The sequence below is a fragment of the Vicia villosa genome, linkage group LG6 (genome assembly GCF_029867415.1).
Source record: "Vicia villosa cultivar HV-30 ecotype Madison, WI linkage group LG6, Vvil1.0, whole genome shotgun sequence".
Classification (NCBI taxonomy): domain Eukaryota; kingdom Viridiplantae; phylum Streptophyta; class Magnoliopsida; order Fabales; family Fabaceae; genus Vicia; species Vicia villosa.
In genome coordinates, this window is record NC_081185.1 from 75410435 (window position 1) to 75437518 (window position 27084).

General features: G+C 36.3%; 1 protein-coding gene across 1 annotated transcript; it reads left to right on the forward strand.

Annotated features, from left to right (window-relative positions):
- LOC131613890 (F-box/FBD/LRR-repeat protein At5g22660-like) lies at nt 1-25549 on the forward strand. Its single transcript, XM_058885529.1, has 4 exons — nt 1-164; nt 24478-24916; nt 25017-25157; nt 25247-25549. The coding sequence occupies exons 1-4, from the start codon at nt 1-3 to the stop codon at nt 25547-25549; spliced, it is 1047 nt and encodes a 348-aa protein (XP_058741512.1).
- Nucleotides 25550-27084: the final 1535 nt, after the last annotated feature.

Genomic DNA, 27084 nt, shown 5'->3' on the forward strand with positions numbered 1-27084 from the left:
ATGGACGATGAAGGTTTAGATTACTCCATCAGGAAGAAATTGGATACTGAATATCTGCGAGATATGGCCCAATTGGCTGATAGAGTTCGCCAGGTCAAAAGATTAAAGGTTGAGAAGGCTAGAGCAAATAAAAGCTATAAAAGGAAAGCTTTACCTACGTCGAAGTAAACGAAGGAGAATCGGAGATCTCCGAGGATCAATATGGTTTCGAAGATTGCAAAGTGGATCTAGCCGAATTAAAAGAAGCAGCCCCCTATACCTACAAGATGATCACACCATCACACGAAAAAAAACTCGTTGAAATTGAAAAGAATGATAAGTTTCCTAAGAAAATATACACATTTGACGTAACTAAATGTGATGAAATATTTGATTTTCTTGTGAAAGGTGGCCAAATGGTTTTGCCTCCTAACATTAAGATTCCTCCGTGAGAGCAACGGAAGAAGAGAGGCTGCTGTAAATACCACAATTTTTGGGTCACAAAACATCACAATGTTTTCTTTTCAGGGATCTTATCCAGAATGCGATCAAGGAAGGGCGTCTGAAGTTTGCAGACAAAGGAAGAAATTAAATGAAGATAGACGCTAATCCCCTCAATATTGATGACACAAATTACTCTGAGCCTGTCGAGATCAACATGGTTGACATGGTCGAAGTTGGAGCAAGAGGGATCCCAGGAGATGAAAAAGATGTCCAAGTTGAAAAACAGGTTACTGATGACCTGAAGGAGGATGTCACATCCGAGACTTCAGTTGAACCTGTTAGTGCTTTTATTGTCTGATTGGCATCTATGTTTAGTTAAAACATAATAGCAGTAAAACATAATACTAATGTGAATCTTGCAAGTTTATAAAGAACAAAACAGGTACAAGCAAGATGTTAGATGGAATGTCATGACATCGCGCCTGCAGAACTGGAAGGAAGATTTAGTTTGGTTTAAAACAGATACAGAATATTCTATGTGAATATTATGTAATCCTATGTGGCGCACATTTACAGGTCAAAAGAATAATTGAAGAATCAGATCAGAAGATTGAAGATTCAGAAGAATCAGATCAGAAGATTGGATTCAGCAGTTTCTAATTTAAGAAACTCAAGATTAAAAGACCTAATTTGTAGCAGAATATTTTCTGCATATTTGTAATAGCCAGAGTGCTGCGATTTGTAACCTAGTTTTGCAAGCTAGCCAAGTATCAACAAGATGTAACCATTAGGGTTAGCCGTGTAGGTGAACCTCCCGGTTTATGGGAAAGTCACTGATTTGTCCTCACTCGAAACCTATAGGTAAGAGTTGAGTATTGTAAGCTTGATTGAAACTGTGAAGCAGATCAAGTATGTGTTCATTGTTAATTGTGTAAATAGTTGTTGCAGGGTTGTAACAGTTAGGTATCACCAGGGAGTGAGCAGAGGTTTTCTTATCTTGGATGGAGTTCTGAGATAGAGATTGCATTGGGTAGTGACTAGGTAAACCAGAGGTTGTTTATCTGTAAACCAGAGGTTGTTTATATAAAATACTACTACTGATAGTGGAATCTTCTTCTTGGCTTGGTAGCCCCCAGAGTAGGTTAGTTAGAACCGAACTGGGTTAACAGTTAACTGTGTTATTTATCTTCTGCATTGTTTATTCAGTTATGAATGTTATGACTTTGTCTATAACATCAGGTTCAAGAGTGTTAGTTGATCCTGTACAGAACCATGTAAAAATTATAATCTAGTTATGTATACTGAACATATGTGATCCCAGGTCTCATTGACTCTTTCCTAAGAGTAATTAAATAATAAGGGATCCTTGTATTCTGCTGGTGCTACATTATTAACAGATCAAATGTCTTGACATCAGGATTGACATCTGAGTCTGTCATACAAGAATTTTCAATTGGTTTCAAAGCAGGCATCATGTCTGTTTCTGGATGAGATCCATAAGGGATAAATTCTGGTTGTGGTAAAAGCAGAAGAGTGTTTGAACATAGGATGTTCATATTGTATGGTCCCTTGAATTAGAGGATGTACCTATATGATTAGACCAACCTGACCTAAGAGTTGTGATGCTGGAACGAAGAGTGCTAAGTCCAAGGACTTCATGCGGGAGTGAAGAACTTGAATTTAAATACAAATTCAACTGGTATCTATGAACAGAGAAGAAGCTCATCAAAACCTTCATGCGGGAGTGAAGATATTGATAAGGTAACCTCTGTTGTCTGTGAGTTCATCAAGTCAGGATTTTGGTTTGGTCTAATCAGTTGCTTAGTGCAGAAGCAAGCATTGTGCAAGGTTGATTAACAATCAATCTGTAGTTGTCATGCTTACTACTAACACTTAAAGTAAGCATTGTGTAAATTCTGTTGATATATGACTATTTTTCCGCTGCATAGTCTCTGAAAAACCCTAGGGTTATGAAGGTTCAACAGAATATATGGCAGTTATTGACAACTATAATTAAAGTGTCAAAGATACTTGAGTAATCTCTCAAGTCCACTCATAATGGCATGGTTTATTAGAGCTGATGAATGTCATCTGATCATTGATATTCATAATTATCTACAAGTGTGTACCTTGAAATCTTCAAGGTTGAAGTGTTCCTAGAAGAAGGAACAGATGTCCTATCTGATGTTGGGACATTAAGAACTGGTATGCAGCTACCAGCTAAAGAAAAGGTGTTATGGTGCTAAACTAATATAGTGTGAGAACATTGGTTTGGAACTTACTCTTGGTCTGGAAGAGGAGACATCTGGCTAAGTTAATCAGGACACAATTAACATGTGTTTAGTACCACTAAGAAAAACTCATAAAGGTATTCCTTTCTAATCCTTTGTGTTGTACATTTGAAGAGCCTATATCTGTAAGTTTCCTCTGATCGACGAAACCAGATAAGTATTCATAACCATGGAGCAGTTGTTAGAGCTGAATACTGTGTCTCAATCACAGTGAAATATGGTTAAGAATATGGACACGATTAACATGTGTTCAGTACCACAAAGAAAAACTCATAAAGGCATTCCTTTCTAATCCTTTATGTTATACATTTGAAGAGCCTATATCTGTCAGTTTCCTCTGATCGACGAAACCTGATAAGTATTCATAACCATAGAGCAGTTATTAGAGCTAAATACTATGTCTCAATCACAGTGAAATATGGTTGAGAATGTATACTGCCCTAGTTGTTATCTAGAAAGGGTAGTATGATTATCAAGGAAGTCAGATGGATCTGGCTAATTTAGTGTTATGCTATGGCTAAGTCTGTTCCAGAAACCTAGCTGAGGGAATCTCCTCTATAGGTACAGACCATGGCATCCTTCATCTCAAAATCAGAATTAAAGTCTGAAGAAACGTTTATTGAGATGCTATTTTATCCCTTGATGTGTCTGGATATTGCTGACTATTGGATTATTCTGTTACTAACCTGAGTATTGTCAATTTGACATTAAAGATGTTAACCAAGAACCATGAAGGATGATGTCACATCTGATGTTACAACATCTCAAGATCTTCAGTTATTTTATGTATTTGCCAAGAACAGAAAGTATACATGTGAAGAGGTAATCAGTCAGAATGACCTAGTGTGAGTAGCAAATTCTAACTGAAAAGCTGGTAAGTACTTTGACGGAAGACTTAGTACTTATTAGGTTTAGAACCTGGATGCTGAAAAGAAGTTTTTACAACCATGAGTTCTCAATTATCTTCACACATCAAAGAAGAAGGCAAAAGTCTCTGATGTGGGATACTGATTCTATTAAATATCTTGATGGGAGCTGGATATTTACAAAGTCTGTATAAAACAACTCAGACATGTTATTGAAGATCAATTTACGGTTATACAATCACAATTTCTTCTATTCCAAGTTACAGAATGTGGCAATCTGGATCTTGTGTAGCAAGCAAACTGAGGTTTCCAAAGCGTGGAATCTGTGGCAAATTTCAAATGAAGGGAACTTCAAGGACAAACATCAAAGATGTCCAAAAGTTGTATATCTCAGTGGGAGTAAAAGAGTATGAAGATCAGCAAAGACAATGTTTTTCTACTTCTATTCATTTGAAAAGTCCTTCAAAGACTAACCTTGAAGAAAGAAGAACAAAGTCACACAAAATCCTCAGAACATAACTCAAGTCATGTGTATTCTCAAAGATCAACAAAGAATATTCTTTGCATTATCATCTGACGACATGAATTGATGGTGTGTATCACTTGTTCTGATCTAAGTGCATGATCCAACCTATGCACAAGTCCACCTGGTGCAGTTTGTTCTCAAATAACATTTCTTGATTAAGACTTTGGGTGAAGTCCAGGTATGTTGTTTAAATTGCTCAGGATTATAGATTCTTTTCGTTTTTTTTAGTCTTGTTTGAGTCCCTCATGTTCTTCTTTTGAATATGAGAAATGTCTAGAGTTTAGGTTATGATTGTTTGTTTGAGTCAATCATAGGGTTTAAGGGTAGTGTTCAGGCATTGTTAAGTCTGAGGTCATTCTTTACAACTGTTTGGTAAAGAATAAAGAGTCTTGCTTCGAGTCGTGAACACAATTCGTTTCTTGTGTTCCAAGTCCTCTATAGAGATGTTTTATCTCTATGGATAGTCAAGAGTTTGATTGAGTTCAGATGAACTAGTGTCTTAGGTATCAACATCACAAAGTTCATATTCCCTAGTAGAAGGACTGGGAATATAGAGAAGTTTGAAATAACAACATTATAGTCTAAAGTGGCAATTTGGACATAATGTGGGTTAGAATGGGCAGGTTCTAATCTGGATGTAAGTAATGTGTTCTGGACATACACAATTACTTTCATGATGAAGACTTCACTTAGTGAAGATGACTATAAAGACAAAAGTTCTATGATCGAATCAACACAGCTAAGCATAAAGGAGAATCTCTTCTGTTCAAGGAGCATGTTAATCAATGCGTGAGATTGAAAAAAAAACACCTTATCAAGAAGGATTTCAAAAGTATCTTAAGCAGACCATGATCTGTTTCAAACATGGTAGGGTTAATGCTCAACAAAATTCTAGGAGTGGCAGTTCTGCGTGTTGAGATCGTGGCAACCTATCTATGTATGATTTTAGTATCAAGGGGTCATCAGTTGATCATTTCTGAAGGAGATAAGTTCTTAGACAAGGGTCTGTTGAAAAGAAGAGGAGAATGAAACTTGTGTAGAATACTGGTAGTACAAATATCAGACACAATGTTATGACATTCTACTTCTGGTGTAAGTATTTATTGTGAGGAACAAAATTGTTATAATGGGTGTGTTCATCAGGATTGTTGAACAGAGGGTGCGGCTCTTGAAGATATGAAGATGTGTCTTATATTTTCCATTCATCATTTCAATCTTATTCTGTCTGTGGGAGCTCAAACTATCTCGGATAGGGGGAGTAACTTCTTTTGTCAAGAGAAATTTCTTGGTTAAAAATACTTTTACATCATGAAGAAAATGTGATACCTTTGTCAGTTATTTGAATGGTTCAAGTTAACCATGTGCAACAAATAACCATTATTCCTTCTCTACACTAATGTGGTAGCTGTGTGCTAACAGTCTCAAGGTGTACAAAAACAACAGAAGTCTATGTCCATTACTAGTAAGTAAGTAGGGAGGATGTTAATTGGTCCAAATGATGCTCTGTCTTAAACGTTTACGGAATCTTAGGCTATGTGCCTGAAGGAAAGAAAAGTGACAATGTCTGACACAATGTCATGACATGTTTAAAGACATTGAATCTTCACAGTCAAACAAGGAAATCTGAATTGAAGTTTATCTACACATCAGCGGTCGGTGTAAAGTTCATTCAATGACTATGCATGCACTGGTAATTCAAGATAACTCCTATCAGAAAAACAGTCAAAAACTACTTTGGAAAGAGTAAAAGCTTTTGAAATTGGTTCCTAATTAACCGTTTGACCATTGAACAAGACCAAAGACCTTCGTTAATTCCTACGATCTTCATTTGCTATATAATAGCATCTCCGTGAATTATAGAAATCAAACTCTCTCAAAATGTCGTTTGTGTGTGTTCTTGTGAGTCGAGTCTGGGTTTGGTATTGTGATGGATTGCTGTACCAAAACCATCTCAGAAAAAGAAAAACACGGGCTAGGGATGTTGATGGTCTCTACCATAGGTTTTTCTACAATAACAACAAAGATGTTCCACTATATACAACCTTCAGTATAGGAATCACTTTTCGTTGTGATTTGTGATCTGAGTTATGAACATAATTGTGATTTGTGTTCTGAGTTACTAGGACTGGTGGACAGTTTTCACTCAAGTCCTCTCTTGAGGTCTAAGCTAGGATTTGGTTTCTGGTACAAGACTAAGGAAGGGGTCTCTTATGCCACCATTGGTCCTCCAAGACGCAGGGCTTCTCCCATCTTCTTCCTCATGTACATCAGTGTTGCATGAATATGATCCACTGCATATTATGACATGGTTCCTTCTTTGTCATATTGTGTCTAAAAATGGGGAGAGGAATTTCATCTTCTGATTTTGCTACTGTAAAAAGTTGTGTAGCAGACTGACGATGTTATGATGTGGTTCAAGTCCTGAAGAACAGAAGGTAAAACCAATTCTGAGAAACCCAATTCTGAGAATGTAAACTCTGTTCTTCCTTGGTGTCTTGAAGTATTTATGTTTTTTTGCATGTCTATGTTTTAGCCAAAATATGCCAAACGGGGAGATTGTTAGTGCTTTTATTGTCTGATTGGCATCTATGTTTGGTTAAAACATAATAGCAGTAAAACATAATACTAATGTGAATCTTGCAAGTTTATAAAGAATAAAACAGGTACAAGTGTAACACGGTGAACTGACTTTTTATCGATCGAAATGTCGCGGTTAAGCATGAGTCGCCACCGACTTTTATTTTATCCAAAAAAATTCAGAAAGGCTAAAAGAAACAGAAAATAACCTTTTAAAGAAATCTAAGTTCGGGGGGTAATTTATGCAAAGGGAAGGTGTAAGGCACCCTTTGCATCCATGGTTTTCCATGGGCTCTTAATTGCTTTGCTTGCTCGTTTTCAGAAAATGTAGATGAAAGAGGAAAAAATGGACTTTAGCTCGTAAATGGGCGTAGCCAGTTTTTGAATAATTTTGAGAAAGAATATAGAAAATAGAGCATGGCAAGGCAATTAGGGGCAATTACCTTAAACTTAGATGATAGGTCTCTTTTTAGCCTTTCAGAATGAAAGGGTCAGTCCTTGCCATAAGAGGGCAGGAAGCCTTTCGTTTGGAGGTAGAAGGGTCATCGAATTATCATTCGCTCAAAGACTGACCCATGCCATAGAGAGGCAGGTAGTCTAAGGGGAAGGATCAGAATAGCCTTTCGTAGGCAACCAGAAGATACCTCAACCTTTTCCGTAGGCAACTTCCGAGGGTCGAGGTCATGTTAGTGTGTCGAAGGCAGCATCATTAGGGACCATGACCTTTAATCGAGGCAACATGGCTGAGGTATCCTCGTATTCGAGGGACTGGCTATTCTGCACAAAATACAAGGCAACAAGGCAACAGAGAGGTTACCCAAAAGTGTGCGTGTGTGCATCAATCACGTGGTTCAATTCAGTTATTTATCTTATAATTAATGACTCTAATCCAGTTTAAATTTGCACTCCCTAAATTACTAACCACGCAGTATATAAACAATTTATGGGAAGGGGAAAATGAAACCAGCGGAGGAGAGGGGAATTGTAACCAGCGGATAAAAACATAAAAATAAAATAGATCAGGGTTTAGGGTTACCAATACTCGTAGCTCTGGCTATTCGACAAACCCTGGAAAAGAAAGAATAAACAGAAGGTGAGTGCATTATCGGTTCGGAGGCAAACGGCATCAACCCTAAAAATAATGATATAATGAGTTTAAAATAATAAAATAAATAAAAGTACTTAGCTTGACTCGATCTGATATGGTTGGCGGGGAGCCTCGGGGGTAACCCTGAAAAATGGCAAAGGCGGAGGAAAGATGAATGCAAAACAAACCCTAATTTTAAAAGGAAACAAACTAGATTTTTTAAAAAGTAGGGTACTTAGCTTTGAATCTTAATCGGGCGCGTAGTCGGAAGGAACCATGTTGATAACCCTGAAAAGGCATAGGAGAAAATATTCAGTGTATTGGAATGTTCCTCGTAAACCCTGATTAGGGTATAATTTAAATAAGAAATACCAACGATTTAATTAATTATTGGTCTCGCGACCTAATTAATTAAATCGGGATCAAAAAATTAAATCTAGATTAAAAATAATTTTTATGAAATTTTAGAATTTAAATAAAATAATTATGGATTTTAAAGATATATACATGGCTAAGTATAATAAAAAATAAATATTAAATAAAAAGAGAATATGAATTTAATCATTTAAATAAATAAATTAATTAAATAATGAACAAATCAAATAGCAAATTAAATTATTAATAATAGTTTATTATTTCTAAGAAACAAAGAATTGAAATAATATACATATATATATATATATATATATATATATATATATATATATATATATATATATATATATATATATATATATATATATATATATATATATATATATATATATATATATATAAATAAAATAAGCTATGTAATTAAAAATAAAAAAAATTGCAAAATACTTAGCTTTCGTTCCAGTGTGGCAGATACGCGCATGACCATGATAGACCTGCGCCGCCTGAAGCGTTGGATGGCATTTAAACGTGATCCAGTGGCTGATGATGCGAGGGTACACGCTAACGCGTGTTTCGTGTTGCATGTGATCTGTTCGCTCCAACAACCAGGATGCGCCAAAAACTGGTTTGAACCAGCCAATCAGAACGCGCCAGCTTGTCGTCCCCTACCTTGGACTTCTGCAGTTGCCTCCTTTTAAGCGCTTAAAAGAAAAAGCGCTATAAATGCTTTCCCTGCAAATAGCGAATACAGGCAAACCAAGACAAAAATATTTCGCGATGGTACCATTAAATTCGTGCGATCCTTACGAACCTGATGAGGGCATCAAATTTATCTATCGAAACCTGTATCAAAAACCCCTAAATCGGAGGTATGAACCCTAACATGGTGGTTTACCCAAAACGGCATAACAATGTACCAAATCATCCAGAAACAATAAACACATCAAGATAAACACAAATATCCCATTAGATTATGATGTGGATGCCTGAAACAACGCAATTGAAGAAGATTAGGATCGGACCAAGTATGACTTACAGTGCCTTGTTCTTGGTGCTTGGTGACTCGAAAACGATTGGGAATCGTTTTATGACGCTCGAGGAACAATTCTTGATCACTTGCAACACCTGTATTGGCTTAGATTTCAGAATTGAAGTTTGAAAAATTTGAAGAATTTTGGACTCGGGATAGGCACTCTTTGGCTGCAAAAACGTGAACCCTTGCTTCTGAGTTTCTTGGGGTATTTATAGGATTGTATTAGGTTAGAAAATAATGAGAAAAATCCCTTGAATCAATGATTGGCAATTTGGCAAAATTTGATTGAAAAATATTACTAATTATGGCCAAAATTTGATTCAATCTTTCCAATTCTTCTTAGCACGAATTTTTAATGATTGTGGGATATTATTGAAGATTGGATTGACTGAAAAATATAATCAAATCAAATCTCCTCAATTTTCTTTGATTTATTTGATTTAAATCATATTTTGATAAATAAAATTCAATAGAAAATCAAATAATCATCAAAATTTCGTGGCATTGGTCTTAGATCTTCTAGATGACTTGGGAAGCAAGATTGAATCAAAAAAGATTGGGTCCTTTTGTAAAATAATTCATTTCTTTCACATTTTTCCCTCCAAAATAGCCCAACTTTGACAAGGCCCATCTCTCTCAATTTTTGAGGTATGGAAGTGTTCTAGGACTTTTTAGAAACCTTAGAGAGTCCTCTAACCAGTGTCTTTGATCTCATGTCAAAATTATTTTCCATTCTCATTTTATGTCCTTTTGAAAAAGTGTCTTTTTGTTGACTTTTGAAAAGGACCCATAATGTTTTAGTCCATATCTCTCAAATGAAGCATTTTTGGACTTGGCATGTGAGACACAAAGTTGTAGAGAATCAAATTTACTTCAAAATGAGCTTTGGATGGGAAATTTCTGATGTTCCATGTGAGAGTTATGGACGGTCAAAGTTCAGTTGACTTTTCCTATACAAAACCCTAATTTAGAAACTTTTTGAATTGTTGATTTTTGATCTTTTCTTGATGAACCATGATCAATTCTTGATCAAATGGTTAATGATACTTCAATATGAGGATCTTGACAAAAAATCAGGAGTTTTGACTTTGCTTTGACCACAGTTGACTTTTAGGTTAACCTAGTCGACTGTTGACTTTCTGGACCAATTGAGGGACCAATCCTTTAAGCTGAGACTTGAAACTTGTCATGGAGATAATGTGAGATATATTGAGACATATAGAATGCCTTGGAGCCATTGATTTACTGATTTCCTTTTGAATTAATCAAACCCAAATTCAGAGCCTTTGTGTAGGAGAATGTGTCTTATGAGCTTTGCGCATTGATCTGATTTTGAATAGGAGAAAATGTATGGGCAAATTTTGGGGTATGACAGCTGCCCCTGTTCAATTATCTTAAACCTGAAGATGTAGAGTGGTTTGTATGCCAGTCGGTATCTGAAGGTGGAAGATGATTGAACACTAGAATACCAAGAAATTTGCCCTAACTGGAGTAGGGACTTTTGTCGGAGATGGGCTTAAAGATGCCATCTAGATGTTGAGACTGAAGTTTTTTGGGAAGTAATTGTTTGAATGTTGATCGTATAGTAGATGAATTAGATTTTAGGAGAGTTGTTCGCGTCAGCACTGTTCGTAGTAACTGAATTAGACTTTGGAAGATGATCGTGTCTATACCGTTCGTGATGATAGAATTAGATCGTTTTGTCGTGTCAGTACCGTTCGTAATAACTGAATTAGACTTAGGAAACAGTTGATCGTGTCCACACCGTTCGTGATGATGGAATTAGATCTCTGAGAGTTGATCGTGTCAGTACCGTTCGTAGTAACCGAATTAGATCTTGGAGAGATAATCGTGTCTACATCGTTCGTGATGATAGAATTAGATTCTCTTGTCGTGTCAGCACTGTTCGTAGTAACTGAATTAGACTGGGAAGGTTAGTGATCGTGTCTACACCGTTCGTGATGATAGAATTAGATCTCTAAGAGTTGACTGTGTCAGTACCGTTCGTAGTAACTGAATTAGATCTTTGAAAATGACCGTGTCATTACCGTTCGTGGTAAATGAATTAGATCTTCGAGCGTTGACCGTGTCAGTACCATTCGTAGTGGCTGAATTAGATCTTTGAAAATGATCGTGTCATTACCGTTCGTGGTAAATGAATTAGATCTTCGGGCGTTGACCGTGTCAGTACCATTCGTAGTAGCTGAATTAGATCTTGGAAATTTGGAGATTTCGTTCATTTGTCGGTACCTGTATCCTGCAATAGGTATAGTTATGTATGAAATGTCATGCTGCGTGTATTATGTAATGAGTCTCTCAAAATAAATGAGGAGCATGGTATGTTATGCGTGAGTTCAGTATGTATGCGATGTATGAATATGTTTATGATTTATGATGTATGAATATGATTTATGTCGTCTTGATTGAGAAATTGAATCTCCATGTCCCTGTAATTTTGTTGTTTGATCTTGTCTTGAAGATGCTCAGCTGGGGACTTATATTTTTGCTTGGGGATGATCAGTAACTTGATGTACCCTGATTGGGGATTAGAGATATTAATAAACCATGTTGGAGAAGAGCAAAGTGTTGGAGAACCGGTAGTTTTGAAGATGTAAACTCTGTTGGGGAGCCATGTCTTTGTCGGGACGAGAGCATTTGAAGATATCTTCTTAATGATTACTCTGTGGGGACATGATCTTGTGAACCCGGCTCTGTGGGTAGACATGGGTGTCTTGAAAGTTGCCCCCAGTATTATAGTAACTACCATTCCTGGATTTGATTAGGACACACCACTGAGTATTGTTCGAGATGTCAAACTGGGCTTGCATAGATTTGCCCCTGTTAGTAGGAACTTTGAAAAGATTCGCCTCGCGAGGACTTCATGAAATGTACATTATGGGCGACATGCCCCTAGTAATCATAGGCTCAAGACAATGTCCTATGTTGGTTGCGAAGTAACTTCAGATCTGCTTGGATGCATGCCTCTGATTGTTTTGGCATCCTTGAGATATTCTTGAAATCTTGACTTGATTGCCCCAGATTGATCGGGAAATAGTTTGAACTCCACTTGGTATGTATGCCTTTGATTATTTTAAATTTGAGAGATTCTTGGAATCTTGACTGGATTGCCCCAGATTAATTGGGCAAAACGTACCATGCCCCTTGTATACGTAGGAGACGTTGCTTCTTGGAGTAATCTGTGTTGGTCGGGATAACTTTGAATCATTAGCCATACCCTGTGCAAATTCATTCTGATGCTAACAGTTGAAATTATGTAGCAGAATATGTTTAATAATGAATTCATTAGATGCAATGCATACGTTTGTCTTGAGTTTTTGAAAAACATTAAAACAAGAGATGTAAAAGCGTGATATTTATAAAACGTGATGTTTGTAAAGAACAGGATATCAACTCAGCATTTGTGGTAAACCTTAAGGAGTCGGGATACCTTTGTTGTGACAGTATGCTTTCGAACTAACCAGGCTTCAATTAGGACTTTTAAGGGTTGTAACGTGGCTTGGTTCACGGTTTAAGAAACAAAAGATAAAGGCTCAAAATTTGATTGTACCCACCCCTCTTCGTGATGATCTTCAATCCTAAGCTCAGTGAATTCAGCTTATGCATTCAAGTTCCAAGAGACTTTTGGATTTGCACCTTTGATAATGATGGTGGTTCACAAGCAAAGAGAACTTTTGAGATGGCAGTCACTTCTTCCTTTTGGTAGTCACAACATTGTGTTGTTCAGGAATTTATTGACTTCTTTTTTCATCTTTTTGATATCCCTAAATTTTGCCTGAACTGACTATTTTGAGCTTACAGTCAGCGGGATGCCTTGAATTTTGCCTAAGTCATCTTTTAATTTTGACTTAGCAGGCTTTTCTTTGTATAAGTGTTTTTTCATTTTTTTCTTTTTTGAAAGATATTGACTGCCTCGCTTAATGATTGATGAACCATCATTGGCTTTTGATTGACACCTCCCACACTTCTTTGATGTGTGCGGATGAACGCTTGTGATTGAAACCTTTGTTGAAAGGTGTACTTGAATGATTCTCTTAAAATAGAATGCACAGCCCAAATTAACTGAGAACTACCTTGCCCCAGGTTATGATCAAAGGATTTTGATTAGTACAAGAAAGGAACTTCTACTTCTTAGGCTCAAAGGGGTTGACGAGGGATTAACATCCTTATATCTCCACTGTTTAGGAATTGAAACAATGCCTGTACATCGTCAGCATAGTCCGCTCAAAAGCATACCGTATGAGGTTGCGGTATCATTTTCGTCATCCTCCCTTTAAAGGCTTACGGCTTAGCAGGAGTTGAACATCACAAAACACATGCAAAGTAAAGACATAATTAAAAATGAGTGATAGAGAAATAATTTATTCAAGACAAACATATGCAATGCACTGATGATGATTATTAAAGCAGATAATGTCTATCATAAGTCGAATGTTTAAACAAACAGAATAGAAATTGCAAATGAAAGTAAATCTAATGATCTAAAAAGTTCATCCTTCTAGCCATCCGTAGCATTAGCAATCTTGTTGTGATTAGGCATGGGAGCAGTGATCACATTAGGAGTTTCAAGGGTGTCGAACTCAATTTCGCCAGCGTCGATCATATCTTGGATCTTGTTCTTCAACGGCCAACAATTCTCTGTGTCATGTCCAGGACTATTAGAATGATATGCGCACCTCGCATTGGGCTTATAACTAGGAGCAGAGGTGTTAGGATTCTTAGGAGGATCCCTCAGGGTGATCAAATTTGCCTTTAGCAGATGTTGTAAAGCCTGAGCTAGCGACATATTGATCTTTGTGAATTGACGTCTGGGTGTATCTTGTTTGTTTTGACGACCCTGTTGAGGTGCCGGTGTGGAGCTCAGAACTGCCCCAATAGTTTGATCATGGCTTATCCTTTTCTGCCTATACACAGCATTGGAATCTGACCTCCCATTGAAATGCTTCTTTGTAGTACCTGAGGATGTAGCCACTTGAATCTTGCCACTTCGAATGCCACTCTCGACACATTCCCCAATCAGTATGAGTTCAGTGAATCCAGACGATGAACTTCCCAGCAAATGACTATAGAAAGGTCCAGTCAGTGTACTCATAAACATATCGACCAATTCTCTGTCAGTTAAGGAGGGTTTGACTCTTCCAGCTAGATCTCTCCATTTCTGAGCATACTCCTTGAAACTTTCCTCGGGTCCCATAGACATGCTTTGTAATTGCATGCGAGTTGGTGCAAGATCAGAATTGTATTGGTATTGCTTATAGAAAGCAACAACCAAATCTTCCCAAGTACGGATGTTGGTACCTTCCAGCTGATAATACCATTCGAGTTGAGTTCCAGATAAACTCTCTTGAAAGAAATGGATCCAGAGTCTCTTATCATCGGTATGAGGTTGAATCTTCCTTACATACGATCTCAAGTGCAACTTGGGACATGAAACTCCATCATATTTAGCAAAGGCAGGAGTCTTGAATTTTGGAGGAATAATGACTCCAGGAACGAGTCCTAGTTCTTCAAAATCCAGTCCAGGTATCTTCTGAATTTCTACAGCTTTCATACGTTCTTCAAGCAGCTTGTATTTGTCGTCTGGATGTTCATCCTCATGATAATGGTCTTCTTCTTCTTCAGAGGGCTTGGCAGAATCATGGTTACCTTTTGCATCAGTCTTGACACTAGCATCATCATCTTGCTCGTCCTCGTCACTGTCTTCAGAGGTTTCAGCATCCCTGAGTTGCAAGATCGGTCTTAGCTTTTTCTTCGGAATCTTCTTGCCTTTCTTCTTCTTCTTGGTAAGAAGGGATTTCAACTCATCTTGTCCCTTGGACAAGTTCAGTATCAGAGCTTGGAACTCGGCATTCTGAACTTGGAGATTCTTGACAGATTGTTCGAGATCCATGATGCTGAAATAAACAGCGAGGAAGGATGAGAAACCCATCATAGGAGACCTGTTGTGCGATGTTATGAATGCAGATGCAATACTTTCAAGGATCTTTAGGCATTTAGTTAGCAACATTAGAAAGCGATTTGGTCGCGTCTTTGTCTTGAAGAAATCTAAGTTTTGTCTTTGAACGTCTTTTTATGAGAATCAAGCTCACCATATCGAGTGGGTCATCGCCTCTGATTCGGGATACTTCTGAATTTAGATGTACATGGCTAGAGGAAAATAAATCCTCTTGCCCCTTGATAGGTATCGAATCTCTGAATTGGAAGGTATGTGGCCAGAGGAAAATAAATCCTCTTGCCCCTTGATAGGGATTATGTCTTTGATGAGGGCACCTGAAATTGTGCGCCCTAAATTCCTAAGATCCTTGAAAGGGTTAGTTAATCATGTTATGCTTATGATGTCATGCTGTTGTGCGAATGCAGTTCGTTAGGCATAGTATGAAATAGTAAGGGCAAACACGTCCTTTTGACAAAACCTGCAAAGAACGAAGGTTAGTAGCAAACACCAACAAGTCACGCAAGTCACACAAGTCACACAATTTTGCCTTATGGTTAGGCTTGCATGTGGTCCAGAGGTATGTACCCTCCCCCTGAAGTTTAGTTGGTTCAAACCTGTCCTATATAAAGATCGGGTTCTAGGGAGCTCATATCATTGACCTTTCTCGAAGGCGCTTATCTCAGTTCGGCAATCGAATCGCCAACCGAAAAGGTCCTGAAAGTCCAGTCCATATGAGTGTAGCTTCGAGTATCAACCAACTTCGGTCGGAACCAAAGCCGACCATCTCGCTACTTTCTAATAGGCCAAAGTCAAGTTCGACTAAGGTTCTAAGGGCAAATTAGTGCTTAATGACACCACGCGGCAGCCAAGCATTTCCTCAGGTCGGATCCCAAGGAACACCAGGACAAACCAATGTGTCACACTAACGATGGCCATCAGATCAACCACATCAGTATACGCTGTGCAGTCTCATTGATCTCATGCCATTTACCTAAGGTACTCAGATCCGGGTTAGGATCTTTCACACAGCAGAATACCCAAAACAGCCCTGCAAAATTAAAGCAAGCAAAACAAACAATAGAAAACATTTAAGTGATTCCTAAACTTTTAAGGTAACCCCTCTTTTATCGAAATAATCCCCAGCAGAGTCGCCAGTTCTGTAACACGGTGAACTGACTTTTTATCGATCGAAATGTCGCGGTTAAGCATGAGTCGCCACCGACTTTTATTTTATCCAAACAAATTCAGAAAGGCTAAAAGAAACAGAAAAAAACCTTTTAAAGAAATCTAAGTTCGGGGGGTAATTTATGCAAAGGGAAGGTGTAAGGCACCCTTTGCATCCATGGTTTTCCATGGGCTCTTAATTGCTTTGCTTGCTCGTTTTAAGAAAATGTAGATGAAAGAGGAAAAAATGGACTTTAGCTCGTAAATGAGCGTAGCCAGTTTTTGAAGAATTATGAGAAAGAATATAGAAAATAGAGCATGGCAAGGCAATTAGGGGCAATTACCTTAAACTCAGATGATAGGTCTCTTTTTAGCCTTTCAGAATGAAAGGGTCAGTCCTTGCCATAAGAGGGCAGGAAGCCTTTTGTTTGGAGGTAGAAGGGTCATCGAATTATCATTCGCTCAAAGACTGACCCATGCCATAGAGAGGCATGTAGTCTAAGGGGAAGGATCAGAATAGCCTTTCGTAGGCAACCAGAAGATACCTCAACCTTTTCCGTAGGCAACTTCCGAGGGTCGAGGTCATGTTAGTGTGTCGAAGGCAGCATCATTAGGGACCATGACCTTTAATCGAGGCAACATGGCTGAGGTATCCTCGTATTCGAGGGACTGGCTATTCTGCACAAAATACAAGGCAACAAGGCAACAGGCAACAAGGCAACAGAGAGGTTACCCAAAAGTGTGCGTGTGTGCATCAATCACGTGGTTCAATTCAGTTATTTATCTTATAATTAATGACTCTAATCCAGTTTAAATTTGCACTCCCTAAATTACTAACCACGCAGTATATAAACAATTTATGGGAAGGGGGAAAATGAAACCAGCGGAGGAGAGGGGAATTGTAACCAGCGGATAAAAACATAAAAATAAAATAGATCAGGTTTTAGGGTTACCAATACTCGTAGCTCTGGCTATTCGGCAAACCCTGGAAAAGAAAGAATAAACAGAAGGTGAGTGCATTATCGGTTCGGAGGCAAACGGCATCAACCCTAAAAATAATGATATAATGAGTTTAAAATAATAAAATAAATAAAAGTACTTAGCTTGATTCGATCTGATATGGTTGGCGGGGAGCCTCGGGGGTAACCCTGAAAAATGGCAAAGGCGGAGGAAAGATGAATGCAAAACAAACCCTAATTTTAAAAGGAAACAAACTAGATTTTTTAAAAAGTAGGGTACTTAGCTTTGAATCTTAATCGGGCGCGTAGTCGGAAGGAACCATGTTGATAACCCTGAAAAGGCATAGGAGAAAATATTCAGTGTATTGGAATGTTCCTCGTAAACCCTGATTAGGGTATAATTTAAATAAGAAATACCAACGATTTAATTAATTATTGGTCTCGCGACCTAATTAATTAAATCGGGATCAAAAAATTAAATCTAGAATAAAAATAATTTTTATGAAATTTTAGAATTTAAATAAAATAATTATGGATTTTAAAGATATATACATGGCTAAGTATAATAAAAAATAAATATTAAATAAAAAGAGAATATGAATTTAATCATTTAAATAAATTAATTAATTAAATAATGAACAAATCAAATAGCAAATTAAATTATTAATAATAGTTTATTATTTCTAAGAAACAAAGAATTGAAATAATATATATATATATATATATATAAATATATAAATAAAATAAGCTATGTAATTAAAAATAAAAAAAATTGCAAAATACTTAGCTTTCGTTCCAGTGTGGCAGATACGCGCATGACCATGATAGACCTGCGCCGCCTGAAGCGTTGGATGGCATTTAAACGTGATCCAGTGGCTGATGATGCGAGGGTACACGCTAACGCGTGTTTCGTGTTGCATGTGATCCGTTCGCTCCAACAACCAGGATGCGCCAAAAACTGGTTTGAACCAGCCAATCAGAACGCGCCAGCTTGTCGTCCCCTACCTTGGACTTCTGCAGTTGCCTCCTTTTAAGCGCTTAAAAAAAAGCGCTATAAATGCTTTCCCTGCAAATAGCGAATACAGGCAAACCAAGACAAAAATATTTCGCGATGGTACCATTAAATTCGTGCGATCCTTACGAACCTGATGAGGGCATCAAATTTATCTATCGAAACCTGTATCAAAAACCCCTAAATCGGAGGTATGAACCCTAACATGGTGGTTTACCCAAAACGGCATAACAATGTACCAAATCATCCAGAAACAATAAACACATCAAGATAAACACAAATATCCCATTAGATTATGATGTGGATGCCTGAAACAACGCAATTGAAGAAGATTAGGATTGGACCAAGTATGACTTACAGTGCCTTGTTCTTGGTGCTTGGTGACTCGAAAACGATTGGGAATCATTTTATGACGCTCGAGGAACAATTCTTGATCACTTGCAACACCTGTATTGGCTTAGATTTCAGAATTGAAGTTTGAAAAATTTGAAGAATTTTGGACTCGGGATAGGCACTCTTTGGCTGCAAAAACGTGAACCCTTGCTTCTGAGTTTCTTGGGGTATTTATAGGATTGTATTAGGTTAGAAAATAATGAGAAAAATCCCTTGAATCAATGATTGGCAATTTGGCAAAATTTGATTGAAAAATATTACTAATTATGGCCAAAATTTGATTCAATCTTTCCAATTCTTCTTAGCACGAATTTTTAATGATTGTGGGATATTATTGAAGATTGGATTGACTGAAAAATATAATCAAATCAAATCTCCTCAATTTTCTTTGATTTATTTGATTTAAATCATATTTTGATAAATAAAATTCAATAGAAAATCAAATAATCATCAAAATTTCGTGGCATTGGTCTTAGATCTTCTAGATGACTTGGGAAGCAAGATTGAATCAAAAAAGATTGGGTCCTTTTGTAAAATAATTCATTTCTTTCACATTTTTCCCTCCAAAATAGCCCAACTTTGACAAGGCCCATCTCTCTCAATTTTTGAGGTATGGAAGTGTTCTAGGACTTTTTAGAAACCTTAGAGAGTCCTCTAACCAGTGTCTTTGGTCTCATGTCAAAATTATTTTCCATTCTCATTTTATGTCCTTTTGAAAAAAGTGTCTTTTTGTTGACTTTTGAAAAGGACCCATAATGTTTTAGTCCATATCTCTCAAATGAAGCATTTTTGGACTTGGCATGTGAGACACAAAGTTGTAGAGAATCAAATTTCCTTCAAAATGAGCTTTGGATGGGAAATTTCTGATGTTCCATGTGAGAGTTATGGCCGGTCAAAGTTCAGTTGACTTTTCCTATACAAAACCCTAATTTAGAAACTTTTTGAATTGTTGATTTTTGATCTTTTCTTGATGAACCATGATCAATTCTTGATCAAATGGTTAATGATACTTCAATATGAGGATCTTGACAAAAAATCAGGAGTTTTGACTTTGCTTTGACCACAGTTGACTTTTAGGTTAACCTAGTCGACTGTTGACTTTCTGGACCAATTGAGGGACCAATCCTTTAAGCTGAGACTTGAAACTTGTCATGGAGATAATGTGAGATATATTGAGACATATAGAATGCCTTGGAGCCATTGATTTACTGATTTCCTTTTGAATTAATCAAACCCAAATTCAAAGCCTTTGTGTAGGAGAATGTGTCTTATGAGTTTTGCGCATTGATCTGATTTTGAATAGGAGAAAATGTATGGGCAAATTTTGGGGTATGACAACAAGCAAGATGTTAGATGGAATGTCATGACATCAACTCATGACATCGCGCCTGCAGAACTGGAAGGAAGATTCAGTTTGGTTTAAAACAGATACGGAATATTCTATGTGAATATTATGTAATCCTATGTGGCGCACATTTACAGGTCAAAAGAATAATTGAAGAATCAGATCAGAAGATTGAAGATTCAGAAGAATCAGATCATAAGATTGAATTCAGCAGTTTCAAATTTAGGAAACTCAAGATTAAAAGACCTAATTTGTAGCAGAATATTTTCTCCATATTTGTAACAGCCAGAGTGTTGCGATTTGTAAGCCCAAGTCCAATTGGGATCAGGTTATAAATAGGAAACTTTGTAACCTAGTTTTGCAAGCTAGCCAAGTATCAACAACATGTAACCATTAGGGTTAGCCGTGTAGGTGAACCTCCCGGTTTGTGGGAAGGTCATTGATTTATCCTCACTCGAAACCTGTAGGTAAGAGTTGAGTATTGTAAGTTTGATTGAAGCTGTGAAGCAGATCAAGTATGTGTTCATTGTTAATTATGTAAATAGCTGTTGCAGGGTTGTAACAGTTAGGTATCACCAGGGAGTGAGCAGAGGTTTTCTTATCTTGGATGGAGTTCTGAGATAGAGATTGCATTGGGTAGTGACTAGGTAAACCAGAGGTTTTTTATCTGTAAACCAGAGGTTGTTTATATAAAATAGTACTACTGATAGTGGAATCTTCTTCCTAGCATGGTAGCCCCCAGAGTAGGTTAGTTAGAACCGATCTGGGTTAACAGTTAACTGTGTTATTTATTTTCTGCATTGTTTGTTCAGTTATGAATGTTATGACTTTGTCTATAACATCAGATTCAGAAGTGTTAGCTAATCCTGTACAAAACCATGTAAAAATTATAATCTTGTTATGTATACTTAACATATGTGATCCCATGTCTCATTGAGTCTTTCCTAAGAGTAATTAAATAATGAGGATCCTTGTATTCTGCTGGTGCTACATTAATAACAGATCAGATGTCTTGACATCAGGATTGACATCAGAGTCTGTCATACTAGAATTTTCAGAACCAAAGACTACTGAAGGTCTTGTCGGAGAGACAGCTATAGCTACTGAAGGCCTAAGGGAGAAGTTCTAAGAAATGTCAATTGCTCATGGCGCCAATCTGGACCATTCAACCCCAGAAATGGTGGAAGTTGAAAGTTCTTTGAAGAAAGAAGGGATGCAGTCTCATCACCCCAAACCTGCCGAAACTCTGAAAGAATACCTCTAGAGATGTCACAAACAAAGTTCTGAAATGTTGTTATGCCCTAGGTGCAGTATATAAGTGAATCCAAGGATGGCTGAAGACTATGAAAGGTGGCAACGTGCTAAAGCTGACAGAAAATGGAGAAACGAAGGTGAATTGCTGGGAGTGTATCCCAAACTTGGAGAAAGCCTATTAGGTTTTCTTGTTCGTTACCACAAGGACGAAACCGAATGTTTAATGTGTCCCAGATGTGGGGCGATTTACCATCGAAGGTTGTCAGAATCTTTTGAAAGAATCCCCTCCAATCAAAATTGGGATGCCCGCAGGGGCAATCCATATCTCTACATTTTCGCTAAGAGGGGAATCCCAAGAAGACAGGATAGTCCATATCCAAAAGCAAGAAGCGTTACCTTTAAAGTACCATCAGAGGTCTCAGAGCACAAATGGGCTCAAGTGATGCCAAAGAGAGACAAGTGGAGGAACTTCGACAATGGAGGAAGAACATCATTTTCTCATTTTCTTTTTCTTTTTCATACACTACAAAATTTATACACGTGAAATTAAATAAAATTTAGAATTCAATTATTACCATCCCATTTCAATATTATTATCATTTTAATATGAGAATAATTTGAAAATAACTAATAATGTTTTTTGAAAATGATAATTAAATATATTTAATTATTAGATTCACTTAAATTATCTCATTCACTCTTTTTTTTCATACACTACAAAATTTATACACGTGAAATTAAATACAATTTAGAATTCAAATATTACCATCCCATTTCAATATTATTATCATTTTAATATGAGAATAATTTGAAAATAACTAATAATGTATTTTGAAATTAAAAATTAGTAAGTATTGTATTGGAAATCAAATATGCAGCAACAGTAAGCAACATTAAATATAATAATTTATAACGTCTCAATTTTTTATGGTTTAGAAAATTTCAATTTTTTTTGTTTTAAATAATATTTTTTGTCTTTAATGACACTATTATTAAACTCTTTTTTTAAATAATATTAATGCATTTAAGATGTAATTACTCGTGCTCCTAGGCACTCGTTAGCATTGCCCTTAAATTAATGATTATTTCATTCAACGTTTTCTCTAATGATGTAATGATTAATTGTCATCAAGATTATTATAATGACTTAAAAATTCTAATATTTAAATTTTAAAATAAATTAATGATTAAAAAATTGAGAAAGATTTTTTATTTTTTTTTAAATATCAAGTTCATGGTTAAAGTATATGATATAATATACTTTTTTTTTAAATCAAGAAATATATTAATAATCACCAACCATTCGAAATTACAACACCAAAAAGCCAAAACAAGAAAATTATAGACCGATTGAAACTTAACTTAAGTAAAACAATGGGTTATTGCTAAACTCATAGAAGTTATAATTGGAATGAGTAATTTTCCCGATATCCGACCACCTCCACACAAGAGTCTTACAACTCTAAACTACATCCCTCGAATTCCACGATCCGTTGTTAAAGACAATGTTGTTCCTACGCATCCACAGACTCCATAAAATAGCTAACCAAACGGTACCCACTTTTGCATTTTTGACTTTCTTAGACCGACAAAAGGAGCTCCAATAAATAAAACCCTCCTTGAAATCTAAACCGATTTTATAAGGTAACCCAATCCACTCGGCCATCTCTCTTCAAACAATACCGATATTCCGACAAGATAGAAAATAGTGAAGAAGAGATTCAATACCATCGGCACAAAAAACACAACCCAAGTTCGAGGTAGAAGCAATGATACCTTTAAACAAGAGAGAATCCTTAGTTGGTACTTTGTTGATGAAGTATCTCCAACCAAAAGCCTTCACTTTTAAAGGAACATCTATCTTCCAAATATCGATGAAAGCCGAATCATAACGATTAGCCGGACCAAAAAGAACAAAATGACTACACAGAAAATTGTAACATGATGCTACGGTATAAACTCCATCCGTTTGAAGATTCCAAACAGCAGAGTCCGCATATGACACTGTCAGCCCTGCCTCTGATAACATTTGTGCAATGCTGTAATATAATATACTATAAGACCCTTTTTCATTGTAAAATAAAATATTCTACAATGATTGAAAATATTATATTTAAGGATTATTAAAATGAAATTTATTATATATTTTTTAATTTTGAATAAAATTAAAAAGAAGGAAGAGTTTTATCTTTTTAATTAATAATTGGAATAGGAATATGAAAAATATTATTATTATTGTAAAAAAAAAAAATTATTTGAAAAACTTCTTTTCATGTATCATTTTAAGCATCCTTTAAATCTTCTTCGTTTTATTAGTCTTACTCCTTAAAAAACTACTCAATAAACCATTAGATATCCCATTGATCAATCTAAACTGACTAAACATAACCTAACGTGGGCGTAATAAATATAAATAAAATAATAGCTACTGCCCATGGTTTTAAATTGCGGTCCGCAACCGCAATTGCACCCGCAATATTGCGAATGCGGTTGCCTCCGCAACCGCATCAGACCGCAATTGCGGTGTGATTTTAAAGTCTCGCTTCCGGATGCATTAAGAACCCCATCGGACAATTTTAATCATGTTTTTTTAAGTATTTTCATCAAAAATCAATATATTAGAAGTCTAAAACTCAATTTACTTCTTAAATAATGAAAAAACATAACATTAAGTGTTTTTCTATATAATATTTCAAACACTTCCTTTTAAAAATTCATGCCGCAACGCGCATCGCGACAAGCGCAATGACCACAATCGCAACATCCGCAACCGCAACCGCATCCGCAGCCGCAACCGCAATTTAAAACCATGCTACTGCCTACTACTAATACTTAGCCCATATTTTCTCACATGTTATACATATCATCTCTTAGGGTTTAGTTTTTAAAAAAAAACCAATTTCAATTTTCACTGTCTCGTCCTCCTCCTTCAATGGAAGATACAATAAGCACTTTACCAGACACGATTCTATGCCACATTCTCTCTTTTCTTCAAACCAAAGAATGCGTGGCTACAAGCATTCTTTCCAAGAGGTGGAACCATCTATGGCTCTCAGTTTCCACCCTGTGCTTCGACCAGACAGTTTACAACCAAATCACAAATGATAAGTTTAAGGATTTCGTATACTCTATTTTGCTTCCGCGAGATGCCACACTTCCCATTAAGAGTTTCCATTTAAATTTTTCATACCATTATGATCGTCCGTGTCCCATTATCAGTATAACCAAATGGGTCAATTTTGTGATACAAAGAAGAGTTGAGTACCTTTTTCTCCGTGTTAACTCACTTGTGGCACATTATCCCGAATTGCCCATCGCCATTCTCACTTGCAAAACCCTTGTGGTTCTCAAGCTTTCTCGTTTCTGCATGAAAGAGGATTATTCTGTTGCACTTCCGTCTCTCAAAACCCTTCGTTTGAAAAATATTTCATTCCCAAAACTTCGAGATTTTATGTTGTTTCTAACTGGATGTCCAATTCTTGAGGATTTACATTTACTCACTGAGGTGACATTTGGTTCCGACGAATCTCTCACCGTTAACGAGTGGAAGGGCTTTTGCTTAAGTAACTTGACAAGAGCTGATATTCATTGCGCTTATTCTTATTTTCCATTAAAAGCATTTCACAATGTGCATTCTCTGCGCTTTCAAATTGATCAGGTTCGTTTACTACACTCACTAAAATGTTAGTCATATGTATTTCGTTTTCCTTTGTTTTTGTGTATGATAATCTTACCTGATTTCTTCATTTATTAACTAGGTGGTGCATTACCAGAATGATTTGATTCCTACTTTTCATAATTTGACACAGTTGGAGCTTATTTCTCTCAGATATAGTTGCCAGTTCTTAGTTGAAGTTCTAAATCACTGCCCTAAGCTTCAAAAGCTCGACCTTCGTCAGGTTTGTTAAGGATCATATCTGATTTATCTTTTCATAGCACTCTTGTGTTGCTCAATATGTTTTATTTTATTTTATGTGCATTTTAACAGGCCAACTTGGACAAAATATGGAATAGGAAAAAGGATAGAGAAAATTGGGTAGATCCGGTTGTTGTTCCGCAATGCCTTGCATTACACCTTAAAACATGCAATCTTTTCAACTTCTTTGGCCTACCAGATGAGCTTATGCTAGCAAGTTATATCTTGAAGAATGCAAGCATTTTACAAACCATGAAAATTTGGAACTGTGGGCATTCCAAAAACAAAAGAATAATATCCTCTTTCCCAAGGGCATCTTCAACGTGTAAACTTACTGTCATTTACTTAGCTATATCATTCCAGTCATTTATTTAGATAATTAGCTTCTACAATGCAATTGCTAGATTTGGTGGTAACAGTTAATTTGTTCTTAGTGGATTTTGTGATAAAGCTGATGTCACTGCTTTGTGCTTAGGGGATTAATATAATTAGTTTTTTTTTAATACTTGAGCTTGAGTTTGATTTACTTTTGATAGCATATGTTTGTAAAAGTTAATTAATCTTGTTTCACAGCATGATAGTTCTGATGTAGTGTTAGACAACAGTAATCAATGAAATTCATTTGACTCAAAGCACATATTATGGAACTTGACACACTTGCTATGTTTAAGCATTCTTAGTTGGGAGATGATTGATATGATTTTTGAACAAATACTTTTTCTTCCTTAGTTTTTTAATGAAGCAATAAAATTTGTTCTCTTTTACAAGATCATCATTATGAGATTCACACTTTATTGATTTCTTGGTATAGAAGGTTAGAAATGTGGACAAGGCAATGGAATTAACATAGGAGTACAAGAGATACTCCACCCGAAATAAAACGCAGAAAGCTTCTACTACTCAAAGCAAATGAGAGGTAGAATATTCCAAACATGAAAATTACAATTATCCACTAGATTATAGCCACTTCCAAGAATTAAAAACGATCTCTGACATATATTCGGTAAAGCTAAACTTTTCATTCTTAAAAATGATCGCATTGCGCCTATTCCAAATATACCAAGCCGTTGCTAACCAAATGACCGCAACAATAGACGTTTTGGCTATATTCTTCAACTTCTTAAAAATAAAATAAAAAACCTCAAACTCCTCCAAAGTTATGTCATCAATGAGACTAATCCACTCAAAAACCTTCTTCCAAAGACTCTCAACAACCACACAACCCCCTAGAAGATGCGGTAAACATTCCTCCTCCATCGAACAAAACACACAAAGTAAATCACTACTAACCACCAAAACACCCCTCTTATGTAATTGGTCATTAGTAACTAATCTATTGTGAAGAATCCTCCAACCGAAAAAACATCACTTGCTTTAGGAGCTCGTCAATCTTAAAAAGCCTCTTAATTGCTTTATGTTTTAATAATTAGAAATTTAAATCTTATTGATTATTTAAATTTTTTCAAATATGAAGTTATCATTCTTGCAAGTAGCATGTAGAAAAAATTAAATAAATTAAAAAATTAAAAAAATTATAACAATAGTATAATTTATTGATACCGATTAATTTGTTCTTATGAAAATTGATTCCAAGACCCGATACTAACTCAAAAGCCCTTAGAATTGCTTTAATAGCCTAAACATACTTTCAAGACCCTTCTCCCACCATTAAAGTATCATCCGCAAATTGAAGAATATCAACCGAACATTCCCCTTTAATATCAAAACGAGCATAATCCCCCCTTTCAATAGAACGCCTCACCAAACCCGGTAATCCCTCCGCCGCTATAACATAAAGAAAAGGCGACAATGGATCACCTTGTCTCAAACCTCTAAAAACTTCGAACTCTTTAGATGGACTCCAATTAACAAGGACCGACATACTACTTTTGAAAATCAATAATTCCATC